General features: G+C 40.2%; 1 protein-coding gene across 6 annotated transcripts in view; it reads right to left on the bottom strand.

The window, feature by feature from the left end:
- Positions 1-7,197: 7,197 nt before the first annotated feature.
- The window catches only part of AP-2alpha (adaptor protein complex 2, subunit alpha), a 110,220-nt gene continuing 101,811 nt past the window's right edge, over positions 7,198-15,606 (bottom strand). For all 6 annotated transcript variants that reach the window (XM_067114183.1, XM_067114181.1, XM_067114185.1 and 3 more), the window contains exon 20: positions 7,198-12,032. In XM_067114183.1, coding sequence (XP_066970284.1) covers positions 11,955-12,032 — 78 coding nt within the window. In that variant the 3' untranslated portion in view covers positions 7,198-11,954. The remainder of the gene's footprint in view (positions 12,033-15,606) is intronic.

Genomic DNA, 15,606 nt, shown 5'->3' with positions numbered 1-15,606 from the left:
CTGGTTGACCAATCTAAATTCAGAAAAATCAACAAGAACTCCATTGAGGACATCCAGGCTTCCCCTTGCCCAGGGCAACTTTAATCCATGGTATATTGACGGCACTGTAAAAATCTGCAAGCATGGTAATCGTCTACACCCGATTGTAAGTCAAATACCAACTCCAACATACAACATGGCCAAGAGACTCGGTGATCTCATCACTCCATATATCCCTGACAGGTACTGTCTCCAGTCATCTACGGACTTTTTACATAAACTTCGAGACTGTCCATCTACAGGTATTATTGCCTTTCTTGACGTCAAGAGCCTCTTCACGAATGTTCCAGTTGATGAGACAGTTGAGCATATCCTTGGTAGAGTATATAGATGTGAGGATACACAGGCTTTGAACATCCCTGAAGAAGCCTTAAAACCCCTTCTTGAAACATGCACCAACAGAGGCCATCTTTACTGCGAGGTTGACTGTGTGGCAATGGGATCCCCTTTAGGGGTTCTATTTGCCAATTTCTATATGAGTGTCATAGAGAAAAGGGTTTTCAGTTAGATCACCTGCCCTCCTCAATACCATCATTATATAGATGACACCTTTATAAGAGTAGATAAAGAAGAGAATCTTGAAACATTAAGAAGAACTTTCGAAGAATGCTCCGTCCTCCGCTTCACGTGTGAAAGCAGTGTTGATGGTGCCCTAACCTTCCTGGACATTTGGATACAGCATACTCCAACGGGTTATACCACCACTGTTTATAAAAAGCCCACGAACCCGGGTCTATGTCTAATGGGTTCAACGAGTGCCTAGAGAGGTATAAAGGGTATGTGGTGGATGCCTTCGTCTGTCACGCCCTCACACACTTCTTCAAGTGGAGAGAAACCACAAAGATCTAAAGGTCCACACCAATTCTCATAGATAACAGTTTTGCAAATTGTACGGTTGAACGACAAACCCAGGATTCCATAAATAACTGACACTGGGAAAGTACAATGGACACCAACAATGACCAAAGTGGGCCCATAAAACTATACTACAAAAATTATATGTACCAAAAATATTTAGAGGTTGAAAAGGAAATCAGAAAAACAATAAATCAAAATGTCTCCCCAGTGTAGAAGGGGATAAGATGAAACTCATAATTTATTATAAAAACATGAAAACTAGTCAGTTACTTCTTAAAAATAACCTGGTGCCCCCAGAAACATCCCTGAAGAGGAGTGTCATCTCTGAATTAAATGCTTGGTGGAAGGATGACCACTACCAGACTCTCCTGCCTCCTTGAAGAAGGGGCCATTATTCATACACAAATACAAGCCATCGGTCTTTATATAGGAATTACCTTGAGCGCAAGCTGGAGCAGGCTATTCTACACAACAAGCTTGTCTGGTAGTGGGAGGGGTGAGGGGTACCCTCACCACCTCCCGTTGCTGAGTTATGCATCCACTTGCCTTTTAGCCTACGTCCAGAGAGGATGCATCTCTACACCTTCCTCTGCCTGAATTTTTGCCGGCTGTTCTCTCTTGCACTTCATCATGGTTTTTTCCTTCCTTGTTGTTGTTTTGCATATTTTGTGATATCTGTTCTTATATTCTTGGTTTATCATGCAAACCCAAGAATCATCTAAGCCTAGACCCCACTTTCGCCTGGGTGTTGGAAAGCAGCAATGCAACTGCTTTCTCTCACCCTTTGAAGTAGACCTGCACACCGTTTACACAAAGTGTAGCAAACGTGTGTGCTCTATGACTAATACTTTGGTCCTGGGAGCAGTGGATGAGGTTTGCTGGAAAGAGGAAATCTGAGAGGGTTGCCTGCCGGGTAGCTCCTTGTCTCTTCCCATGTGACTCCCTTTGGTTGTTTCCTCTTCTAGGGTAGAGGTCACCCCTCCATGTTCCCCTGTTGCTTCGACAATGGGTGGTTCGCGTTGATGGGCAGGGGCTGATCACGATCTCTCAAGGACTTCCTCCGTTGCTCGGGGTGGTGCTGGGAGCATTCTCCCCCTGGGCAAAGGGAGGCAGCCCCTGATAACCCATCTTTTTCAAGATCTTAGGAACCTCTGGCCATCCTTAGGTCTTCCTGGGAGCTATTGTTGCAGGGCTTGATTGTGTACCTTGGTGCCTCCATTCTGCCTCCTGTCTCTACTGTGTTGGTAACTGGAACTGCGGTTTCAGTTACAGGATCCAAGGTCACCATGGCTACTGTAACAGTGCTTTCAGTTAGTCATCCTGTCTCATCAATATTGACATGCCCTCCGATGTCTCCCGATACTAAGGATCTTCTCCTGGATGAATTGATGAAGAGGTGCAAATGTGACTGCAAGAGGACGTCGAAGAAGAGACCCTGCTTTCCTTCATCAACACCTTCAGTATCATCTTCACATGCTTTCTCCTCCTCCCCTTCTCCTTCCAAGGGTCCCGTTATGCGGACAGACCGGAAGAGGGAAAAGGTGGCTGCTCTAGACCGTAAGAAGGCCTATTGGCCCTCTCATGACATGTTTTCTTCTATGGAAGAAGCACAAGGATCTCTCTATGGCTCTCCTGTCCCCAGACAAAGAACCTGTGTCTTGGACATCCCTAGACATCCGAGGTGCTGAAGCAGCCTGTGCTCAGGTCAGCCATGATGCGGCTTCCATGAGCCAAGTCCTTGTACGTGGGGGACACCGACACCCATGGCACTGATACCAGACAATAGACGCTTATCATGTCTGGTAAAGAACCTTCTTCCACGCAAGACTCCCAACATTCCGACCTGGAGACTCATCCCCATCATGGACCCCCGTATAGCAATGTCATCCGTGGCACACTCCCGTACCCCAGACGATCCGTGTCCATGGGTCTTCTCTACCTGTGCCGCTGAAGGTTCTTCCAGCCCACGTTCTAACAGACCAGCATGCCTCCAGTAAGCATCCATGGTCCCCGGACCAGGACGTGGCTTATAAAGAGTGGGTGTGCAGCGTGCAGGCGCTGCCCCGACCCCCGAATCTCCGAACCAGGACGTGGCTTTCACGAGCCGTTCCACGGATGATCAGAGGATCGGGTCCCGAGTTAGCAATGCCGACCATAGAGTTCACACACCAGACAGAGCATGGAGGAGGTCCCCCGTTCACTCTTCTTTTTGTGCTTAGAGATCTTGGACTCAAAGAAAAGTCCAGTACGTCATCGGGGCAGCCCACGCTCTCGCCCGAGAGTGCGCGATCGCTCTCCCAGGGGCAGTTCCCGCTCGCGTTTGCATGAACGGATGTACTCTCCTCAGGATAGCTTCTGCGCACGTTCACAGGAGCGGATGTGCTCTCCCAGGGAGAACCCCCATTCACCTTCATGTGATGGGAGCTCTCCCAGACCCGTGCATCGATCATCACCGTGGATTTACAGTTGTTCACGGCCTTCCTCTCCTGCCGAGACTTTGGCCTCCAGCAGGTCCACAAAGGGTGCTAGGCTCCTCTCACCTGTCCCTTCAACCTCCTGGGGGTATACCAGGATCCACGGGATGGACAGGACTTGGGTTGGTGATCAGGATTTCACCTCCCATTGAGGCCTTCATACACCCCCAGTTCGGTCTTAAGACTGGAGTGGATGTATGCTTGGGTGCCAGAGAGGGGACGTGGGGGTTCCGAGGACAGTCTCTCACCTGCAGAGAGAGCAACTTGAGACGACCACGACTTGGAAGGGCCGGAAGGTCTGCTCCCCAAGGACGCGGACAACCCCAAGCTGCGGAGTTCCTACGTTGAGATTGTTAAACTGATTCATCAGTACAACAATCTTGGGGAAGAGGCCTTGGCTGCAGATGAGATTGTTCCTTTGGGCCTCGAAGCACTGGTCGGACCCTGGAAGGAATCCCCACCATTGATCAAGCTCCCTGGTTGAAGCTTGCCGAGTCGGTCCTAGGTCAGGTGAATTCTTTTGTTTCTGGGAGGGAGAACTCACTTTGGGCCAGCCACTTGTTCAAGCTGCTTCCTCCACCTCTCCCTCGTCAGAAGAAATTCCACAAGCCCTTGGAGAGGTCAATTCTGACAGCACATGTTGACCCGGACTTAGTTCATCCTGGTCCGGGTCTGTCGTTGGAGCAGCTCCGTGCAGAAAGCATCTCCCTCTCGCATCAGGAGTCAGCTACCTTGGAAATGACTGCCATGGCAGTGTTTCAATCAGTCTCTTGGATGAACCATTGGTCCACCACAGTAGCCAAGGTTATCACTTCCTCTTCATTGTCCAACAATGAGGAAATGGCTAACCTCAACAGACTGTTCCTGTCTGGGGGTAAGACAAGTATAATTTTCTTGTAAGAAGTGCTGTAAGGCTGAAAAATGAAGAGACAAAATGAACGTGATTAAATTTAATTCACTTTAATATGAACATTTTCATCAGAAAAATTTGTTACATTCCAGAAAAGCAAACTAAAGATAAAACTGTTGCTTATCAACTGATAACTGATTTTAATGGGAGCCCTGAGGCTGGATTTCACTGGTAATTTTCTCCATTCGTGGCTCAATTGTAGAAAGTGTGTGGCTCCCTGGCTCAGGCTGGACGTGGGCATTTCACATTCGGAGGACACAAGATTCTGTTCACCTATCAAACCAGTATGATACTCAGGGACACCAGCATGAAACATACATTATTAAAATTTTCTGTATATAAATATATACATGAGTAGATTTATGAAGCCAGCAAAGTATTGGTGGTTAGGGCATTTGCATTAAAATTATAATAACCCCCAAAATTTTTTATGCATAATCAGCAGTAATATGGTCTATAATTGTGGCAACATAGAAATATAGCATATGCTGAAAGCATCTCATAATAGGGAATTCATAATTATTTTTTGATGTTAGACTTGTGAGTGCTTGGCAACCCTAGAAAAAATGCTTGGCGACCCCAGGGTTGGGAAAGGGTGTAGTGGAGGATACCATTGAAAGCTCGTGTGTGCTATTGGGAGCCTTGGATGAACCAGGAACTCCTCAAGTGTCTGCATGGTACTCAGGTGTATTGTAATGTAGCAACTTTTTGTGCATGAACCCTCTGACTGCATGTGGAAGTTCCAGAGATTATGTACTCTCCTTAGTACGGCACACCCAATTTTGGGAATTTGAGAATAGAGAGATCTATTGGACGAAGACCTGTGATAGTGGAGTCCACTCACCCCTAGTGCATACCGACACTGTTATGGTGATCGCTCTGGGGGTGGTAACCCCGGTATTATGGATAGCTTTTTTCTCTGGTATATTTAGCAATAGTTATACCTATAGAAATGAGTGCTATTGGAACCATTTCACTGGGTGACACAGGTCGAGCCCAGAAATAGACTTTTCCTTTGTCAAAATCCCTTTTATAGCATCATGATACCCAGCGATAGTGGACAGCAGTGACCATTTATTTGCACATGAACCTTCTATTTGCGTGCACAGGATCTGGGGATTATACACTTGCTGAGTGAGAAGGAAGTGCAAACTCTTCTGTTTAAGTACAAATAGGGGAAGAGCCTGGAACAGTCCTCTGTCTGGAAAGGAAACTGGAAGACACTGGTCCAGGAGAATGTTCTGTGAACCCCATCAGTGCTTCTACAGAAGACATCTCACCTGTTACTGAACTCCTGAACTATAAAGACCAGCCAGCACTCCTTGCAGGACCTACCTCTGCAAAACAACCTAACTGGTAATGTTAACACCAAGGAAATAAAGCAATCCAACACCAACTTACGTCCTTCACACTTTTATTTTGTTTAAAATCCTTGTTGAACAAAAAACAAACACATTACATACAGTAAAAAAGGTTAAATTAGTTCGTTTGGTCAGTCAGAGAGCAGCAAGATGTCCTAACTCTACCATGACCAAAGAAATTAATGTTGGCTTATGGCAGGTGAGTGGGGGTTTCCTCAAGCTCACCTACCTGCCTTCAATTAACCATTTTGTTGCCAAGTTTCAGTGATCTTTCCAGCTTGTGCTGAGGAACACTCCTATATAAAAGGCAATGGTTTGTATTTCTATGGGAACAATCAAATGTGAAATTTCACTTGATTGCAAATAAGATTGAGTTATAACGTTTAGGCTTCAGAGCCAAGCACTGGGCACTTTCACCCATTCTGGATTTAATAATGTGAAAAAGGGCATTGGATTGGTAAGATGAAGAGATCCAGCAAATAAATGATATGAAGCACAAGGGGTGTAAAGATGGTCTCGAGAGAAAACTTCTGTTCCACTAGGAAGTTCTGTAACAGTTCAAGGTTGGACAGCAAGACTGAGGAAAGGGAGCAGGAAGTGGAGGTAAAGTAAAAAGGCTTAGTTAGTGCAAGTAGAGGGCTGAGAGTTGCTGCAGACACCCATTTAGTAATGCCTTCAGTGCACAGCATTAAATGTTTAATAGCGCCACCCCTGTGGGGAACTAAGCATCAAAAATTTTTTAAGAAATTTTTTTCAGTCTACCCAATAAGAAATATTTTACAAGACCTTTTTTAATATAGAATAAAATTTTATTTAAAAAAAACTCTTGAGGTCTTGTAAGTGTTAGGCTTTATAGTTTAAGGGTCTTGCAGAAATATCTTGCATCTTTGGGAAGTGGACAACATTTCCACTGTGACTTTTTTTTGGTTTAAAGTCTTAAACCCATTAATGTAAAAATGTTTGAATCAGCCTTGGAATGGGCTAGTGTCCTGGAGTTTTCTATTCTTGTCAGCCCCTCTATTTACTTGTGGTATTCATCTTACAGACAATTTTCTCATCCCCAAGATGCCAGTCAAAATAGTTAAATATGGATACTAGTGGTCTAGGTTACTGTCATCCAATACCTAGCATAGAATGGTTTCCACACTACATCAGTGACAACGGTGGTTCAGTTTTTCACGCATCTCCACTGAAGTTAAAATCAGGGCTTGTCTTGGTAAAATTCAGCAGCCCACTTTTTCAGTGATAGAATAGGAAGGGGGGTCTGGGGAATCCTTAAAATGAAAATTTAATGTCTCTTTGGAGCTTATCCTCTTCTTTTGCATTCAGCCACAGTACAGTTACCTTTTCTTGTACAAATTGAGCATTTGCTTGCACCAGGTGACTTTCGGAGGGTCTAACTTGCTATGCAATAAAGACTAACTGCGTTGTTTTCTTATGCATCGTGTGTAATTGGTTGTGATGATTCACATGCACACCATACAGTTTTAGTAGATATGCCTTCTGAATAACCCCTATATCAATGTATTTTTCATGCATTGTAAATAAAATTGCATTTCAATATACACATTTATTTTAATAACCATTTCTTACAATAATTTCAGTGTGTAACACATTTCTGACATCAGTGGAAAATCTCCAGAAAACATAATGTTGTTATGGCAATAAAATGAGGACATACCAAGCATTCATATCCAGGTAATGAAACAATCACCTGCTAGTCGTGCAGTCTTTTAATTTTTCCTAATACAATTGAGCCAGAACTTGAATGCTAGAACATACTTTGATGATAATTTCCCTTAAACTATTACACCTCACTAACAGTAGAGAAGTTTCATATCAATACTAGTTTTAATGAAATGCAGAAGACAAAGCACTGATCTATTTCATATTTTCTTGTTTTCTTGAGGCTTTCCAGTGACCTATTCTGAAGTCAAAATACCGGCAATCATAATTTTGAGTAAGGAAATCCCAGTCAAGCGAATGTTTCTTCCTTTAGATGACACACTGCACATTTCATAACATGAATTCTGCAGTGTTGCTTTGAATATTTCAACACCCACTTGATTCAATGATATACTGTACTTTACTGTATTTACAATCTGTCTCTTCCAGATCATGTCAAACATAGGTGGACTTAAATGTCAATGAACATTTGTTGCCAGCAAATTTGTGCAGGCAGATGCATTGAAGGCAGACGAACACACTATGTCGCCCTCCTGAGCCATCACTTACAACTAAATACCCTTGCATACCTTCCTAAGGGACACTTCACACCTATGCTACACAAGACCAGAATTAAAGACCCAATGTAAAACTAGTTAACATCCTCCTTGAGATTACTGTACCTTCAACTCATAAGAGCTTTGTTCGTGTACTAAATTAGTTTCTTCGGTGTGTTTTCACACAGCTTTAAATTATACTGAAGACATTCTATGGTTCAAAATTCAGATATGCTAATGCATCACCTTAGACAACAGAGATAACAGCAACACCTCATCCAATGTAAGAACAGGTTAACAGCACTTTGTTATATTGAGGAAGCCAGTACTAGAGTAAAGCCAAAAATGAACAGCTGCGTGCCTGACTGGAATGTCTGCAGAATGTTTAAAAGAAAAATCCCATTCAAAACCCCATTTCTCACTTTTTAAAAGTAGATTAGACACGCAGCATCTAATGTCACAAGAACTGATGATGCTTATACAGTATCACTGATGTGGTTCAATTATTTGTTAAGTCTTAAAAGTAATGTGTGCTGTTAACTCAATGTCCAGTTAAAAATATCAAGGACAAGGAAAAGACAGGAAAATTCCAAACCTAAAAATCAAAAACAAAAAACAAAAAACAAAACTGCTCACTTGCAGCTCCCTAGATACATTGAAACCCTCGATTACAAGCGTGTGGCCTCAGATAGCTGCCTCTGTATCATACAACTACCACGGGAAAAAGTAAAAAACTGAATTTAAGGAACTATGCATATATCAAAATTATAATGTGAATAAAGCTGATCTCATTTGACACTCAAGGCATTCCATGAGAAGACAGTTGCTGAAGAAATTACTTTGCTAAGCACTGGTGAAAACTAACAAAAAAAAAAAAATTCTACTCAAAATAAAGGTTATCAGCTATTTATCACAATATACAACCCAAAATCTTTAACCCCAATCTGTCTAACATATCAAAATACAAAATTATATGCTGTACTGTCTATATACATTACATAAATCAAATGATCTACGAAGGCTATTTATTAATGAAATTCAATATTTTAAAGGGAAGAAAGAAACCAAATTCTAATGACAACTGAATTTCAAAACTACATTGTAAATAAAACATTTTAAAAGAAACTAAGATCAGGAGCATATGCAAACCAGCTAAATGCATGTGAATCCTGGTGTTATAAAAAGGGAGGGGAGTGAAACACATACCCTCAAGCACCAGCCCTAGTGATAGGACTTTGGAAAATAGTATCTGGTGATCAAATACTTAATTGGCTTCTTACAACAACTCCAAAAAGATAGTACGATGCCGGTCCTACCAAGAATTTGGGGAATCTCAAAGAGGTCACTTTGACACCACAGTCACAACAAGAATAAACTTTTAGAAGGCAACATGAACTATAAAAACCTCCATGGGGGAAAATATAATCTCTCAGACATACTAACTTAAAGTCCAGCTTCAAATTATAACAAATACAAGATCAGAAATTGTACATCAGAGCCCCAAAATAAATAAAATATTCAGTGACATCATGTCATACAAAGGTTGTCTACAATGATGCTCAAAATAGCATTTGTTATTAAAAAGTTTGAAAAAGCTGTTAATGGCAGCCTAGAAGTCACTCATTTATGTCTAAGTAATGACAAATATCAAAACCAAATTATCCTGTACTTTTGATAGATTATATCCTTTAAGACCAAGTCATCAATATAGAATATATTACTTTAAATACATTTATGACACTTAAGCCATTCTTCAAGGCAAGAAAGTCAGTGCTTAAGGGTGAAACTGGGTAAAATCTCAACTGTAAAACAACCTCCATCCAAATGACCATTTTCATCTATTTTCATTTATCTACTTTTAACAATGGTGAAAATGAAAAGGTTGGTTTTAACATTTCCATAAACATGAAAAGGCATCACTTTTCCCTAATTGAACTTAGAATTATTGGTATATTTTACACTATAGGATGCAATAACCTACAGATTTACACCATGCATCTGAGGCAATAAACTATTTCACGGTTGTGTGTGCAATTCCATACTCAGTATAGAGAAGACCTTAGAACACAAGATTTCTTGAATACTAAGGGTACTTACTAGGATACTGATCTTGGAGGGGAAAAAATTGAGCTTGAACTCTGCAAATCAAAGCTTCTCAAATAACCTGTCTGTTGTCCAGCACTGCGGAAGGGGAGAGAGAATAGACAGGAAAATCTGAACATAGCAGTAAACTTGACCACTGCCCATTTGGTTAAACATAAAGAGAATATTAAATTAAAATGGGATTAACAAGAAAAAACTCGGGGGGAGGGAAGATTGGTACTTAGTTATGACAAGGTTCATGCATGATATGGTAAGGATGAAAAAGTAACAAAACTGGAAAAAAAAGTACAACTGAAGTCTCCATGATTGGACTACAGATGAATGAAAGATGCAATCTTGACAAAAATTATTACAGTAATAATGACAACATTAATAACAAAATGATATTATGATCTCGCAGTCTTCCACACACACTTCTATAATACACAATGAATTTTCACATGAGGAATGAAAATGACCTACCAATGCACAAGTTTATCTTTACAATACACTGATCAATGGGATGCTACAGCAGACTTTCAAAAGTACACGTCATTTGTCACACACTTTACCTGAATCTGCTTGCTTCCTCAAGCCATCAGTGTTGGTAATATCTTTACACAATTTATCTACATTACTACCACCACTAATAACCTATGTGCATAAGGAAGCTATCTTCTTACTGTGATATGGCCAAAAGACAGAGTGGAAGGAATGTTGACAATGACCAGATGAGATCTCTCCACTGTTATTTCATACTTTCAAATCTGGCCAGATAACCATATGATTGGGAACTTTAGCCCTAATCAAGTTTAATTCACTTTAAAAAGAGGGATGATTTAAGGTGTGCCTGTATAAGCGTACCTTCAGGACTGCGCCCTGGTGAATGTCTTTGTTGAAAATGCTAAATATTTTAAACGTAGAGCAACTAATTTTTCATTTATCTCAGCTAAATAAAATAAATCTCTCCAAAAAGAAGGGAAAAAACAACAATAGGAACAAAAAAGGACAAGACCAATTATAAATTAACTAGACTGTTCTTCCTATGCTACTAAAGTAAAGCAGGAAGCATACTCATACAATACAAAAGAAAGAACAATAGTATAACAAGAGACTTGCACAAACCATCCTACTTCTGTGGAAGACAGCATTCAAGTGATACAAATACTGTACAGGGGTTGTCCCTTATACAAAAAAGAAAAAAAATAACTAATGACTTCTCAAAACTAAATGCCATCTCAAATGTCAATGGCTATCTACCAGTCATATAAACATACCATGAATCATCCCTGTTGTTATTTTTACTTACTAAACTTGCATAATTTGTAGGATGTAATATGATCAAGTTGACCTTCAAGAACCATTCCAAACACAATCTCAGCATATCTTTTTGTGGAAACAGGTAACATTATGTAACAAAAGATAACGACTACTGATATACTATCAATGACAATCTCTGACAATATTTCAATCTAATATATTACATTCTAACAATTTACAATGTCATACCAGGGTAACAAATAAAATAACCTTATACAAGAGTCCATGAATGTCCTAACTGTGTGTCTCCAACTGTCACTTTACAATTCAAATTCATTTTATATACATATACTCTGTGAATAGTTTACTATATGAACCTCAACTCTTTTACAAAATAAAAGAGCTGCTTTTGGCTCTTCTGTTACCAGCCATCCAACAGAATGGATGCTAACAGTAGGACCATATTTCTCACTAAATAAATTTATAAAAAATATCTATAAAATAAAATAAATTCAAAATAAACAGAATTGATTCCACAAGAATTATTTATATCTAAGGCATATTATGTCACCTTCTAAAGGGAGGAAATCATAGGATCACCATCATCATCATCATCATCATCACTAGGACAATTGAGGCTTTTCTCTGACACCGGCCTTCCAGCATGCTTTTATTAAACCTTCATTCACAATTCTGGCTAAAAATGCAGCCTGCCATGGACGACAAAACCAATCCTTGTTGTATCTCTTTAGAACTGTTCTGCTAATAATTCTGCCAATATGGAACTGGTAGTTTCTTTGCTGGCACGAATAGTTAACCGATACATCTGAAACACAAAATATATTATTAGTAGATATTGTCAGTTGGTATGCATAAAATGCCACACGTCTTTTGCTGAGAAGGTATACAATTTAACTAGTAAGTAAAAAAAAATTAAAATTAAATGACATGTTACAAAAACTTTTAAAAACATGATCATACTTGAATAAAAAGGGCAGTAAAACAATCATAATTTTCAAATCTTGGACCTTACTCTGAGATTTATACAGATATCCCCTGTTCGTTTTTAAATTCTGATCTTCAAGTTGACATTTTTAAACCATACTTTACATAAAAAAATATTGTAATTTTGATGCTAGGGGATTTCCAGCACTTTTCCTATTGTAAGCCTCCCAGCCCGAGAAGAACCCTAAAAGAGTTCAGAGGTCTGGTTAAACAAATCATTTATAACTAACTAACCTATTGTAAGCCAGCTAGTATGACTTTTGAAATCAACTATAGTATTCTTAATTATGTAGACTTACTGATGTCTGTATGGAATGCAAATTATTAATACAGTAAACAGATTCATGATGTATTTCCCCTGGGTTCCCTAAAACGTTCATAATTCTAAATCTTTAATTACTGTAGTTCTCCTGCTAGTACTAACCATTATTCATACTAGTGCTGCTTTGTTTGATAAAATATAAAAAGCTTAGCTTTTGCAGAAAGGTATTATACTACAGTACTGTATATTACTATGAGTGTAGTTTGTTACCATGATGCAGGAGTGTACTGGGTTGCAGTATGTGAAAATATTTTCTTACACTGCTAAAATACATTACTATTATTATTAATTTTACAATCTACAGTCTATTATATATTTTCAGGTATTACAAACATATTAATTAATCTTAAAATAGCCTTGGCTGTGGAAAGCATCCAAGCACGCCAATTAAGAGATGTTACTAAGAAAGAGCTCTCTGTGCATGCCTAGCCAATTCTGTGATGCCATGCTACTAATTTTCATGCACATCTGACTTGTCTCTTGTGCCTTAAGTGATCATTTTATTGCATTTCCATCTCACCTTATTTTTCATAATGTGATGCATGAGATTTCATGGGAATTTGCATTTTGTTACCTTTCAGCTGCCAACTGATGCACTTCTGTGGCGTTACTTTGAGTAGTCTGCTGTTGCTGTGTTTCCTGTGTTTTTGCATTTTTTTCTTTTATCATGTAATTTTCAAGTGCAGTCTAATTTTAGAAAAGTCAGCAATTTTCAGCAAGTCGCCAATTTCATGTTAGTTTGTTTCTAGTGAGGCATTTTATAACCCTTTCCTTGTTCCTATCAGGGTTTAAGGTCTGCTTCCTGTTTATCCTGCCAGTGTTATGGTTACCTTTGGTTCTCACCATTCAGTTTCAGCTAATTACATCTTCCTTTATTCATGATTTTAAATCATTCAGTTTCAGCTAAATAAATCTTCCTTTATTCATGATTTTGAGTTGTTTCAGCTAAGTATGTTAAATTGTATTCAAGGTTCAGAATCAGTGCATTTTACTATCAAGTGATTCAATTTGGCATTTATTATGTATCATTGTGCCTAAAATTCCTAGTGTGCAGAAGAATAGGTCCTTTAGTACATTTCTTGTCCTTAGGAAAAGATCTCCATTTACAGTGCCCTTGTATAGGGGCCGTCAGTGCTTGCCTGATCTACCTTGCGATGTCTATAAAGATTGATTGGTCTGTTACACCATGGCACAAGTAAGCACAGCAGCATGCCTACAAGAGACTTAATGCTTCACCTGCTGGAAAATTTTATGATTCACCTAGTGGCTCTGTGAATGCAAATGTCAAGTTAAGGGACACCTCCCATGAAGCTTCCATCTTTTCTGTGGGTCCTGCCAATGTGGGTTGCATCCCAACAAAATAAAAGTCTCCAGTTTTGATGCCTACTATTTTTTGCTTGAGGAATCCTTGCCTCTCCATATACCATCCTTCTAAGCATCACCCATCTACTCCTAGTAGAGGTTTGCTTGTCTCATTATTTGCTAAACTTGCTGCTTCTGCCTTCATGCTGTCTGTTCGACTCTCCCCCTCCAACCTACTGCCCAAGCTGGGCCTTTATTTTCAATACCAATTCTTCATTCTGCTGAAGATGATTTTACAGCAAGGCTTAGGACAAAAGATGTCTCTGCACTTCAGTCAGTTCCTTGCAGTTAATTCATGCACAGAAAAATAATCTGCAAGAAACTGACTCTTAAGTGCAGACACAAATTTTTTCTAAACCTTGCTGTAAAATTGCTATTTTTGTGCAGGAATTTATTATCATCCCTACACTCTCCCTCCAGTATGCTGTTAACTGTGGACTTTTCTGTCTGTAATCCCATGGCTTCTAAGGTTTTTCCAGGAGACATACAACTTGTGTTAGGGGGAACAGTTATATACCACCAGAGTAACTTTCATTAACTGTAAATTTGGCTTCCCTGTCATTTACTGTGTGTTCCAACTCTCAAGTCAAATCTCCACATCACCAGTGATTTTCATCTAGCCAATGCCAAAGTTCACCTACACTGCAATAACAGCAAGCTTCCTATAACCTCAGTCAGAGCTGCCCAGCATGCTTCCAAGCCTTGTAGCTCCAGATCACCCTGTTGTCCTGGAAATTGTGAGAAGTCCAAATTCAAGTTCCCTGCCAGGGGAAGGGTGTGGATGATATCCTTATGTCCTCTCTACCCTCTTCTCTCCAGGCTGAAGGCTGCTTTCAGAGGAGCTGGAAGGTCTGAGTGTCTCATCAGCGTGGACCCTTTGGTGTTGGAAGTTCTCTGCTTCAGTTGCCACTTGCACTTCAATGCAGATCCCACACTGCCGTCTCAACTGATTGCTTCACCTCCCAAGCTCTCTCTAACCCAGTAATAAGGCTGATCTTCAGTGACAAAATAGACTCTGATGTAGAACAGTGCCATCAATGAGATTATGCCAGAGTCACAAGGATTATAGAGTCAATTCGATAGTGTTACGGAATGCATTGCCTTCCAGAGACTACCAGTGAGTTATTCATCCTTATTGATAGCTAAGTCTTGACTGCCATCTAGTTTCACTATAAAATTTGATTCCTCACTGCCACTAATGCAGTTGCTCCATGCATCTATAGCCATCAGGATCCCTCTCCTATGCAACCTTCATTGGTGGAAGGTCATGATAATCTCCTGAAGAGTTCCTTGAGTGCCTCCTGACTCCAATCTGCTAATGTTTTAAATGCCTCGACCTTAGGCAGAGGAGTTCATCTGTCGGAGTCTCGAGTAAAGTGTTTAATCCAAGAGGGAGAGCTGGTTGCACATCAACCTCCTAGAGCTTCAAGGCAGTCCTTAGGCCTGCAACTATTTGTGACTGACCTGTTAAGTCACTGCATCAAAATCATGACATTAACACCACCACCATTTCTTACTTGTGGAATCAAGAAGGGACAAGATCAGGAATACTCTGCCTATTGGCTGTAGAGATATTGCCTTGGGCAGAAAGACATGATGTCACCACTGTGCCTTAGTTTATTCTGGGGAGCCAAAATGTTGTTGCATATGACCTCAGAAGGACTGGTCAAGTTCTCCCATCTGATATCTCTTCTAACCAACATCTTCAAGA

This window comes from Macrobrachium rosenbergii, chromosome 13 (assembly GCF_040412425.1).
Source record: "Macrobrachium rosenbergii isolate ZJJX-2024 chromosome 13, ASM4041242v1, whole genome shotgun sequence".
Lineage (NCBI taxonomy): Eukaryota > Metazoa > Arthropoda > Malacostraca > Decapoda > Palaemonidae > Macrobrachium > Macrobrachium rosenbergii.
The sequence above is the reverse complement of the archived record's forward strand: the minus strand, read 5'-3'. Positions and strand labels throughout refer to the sequence as shown.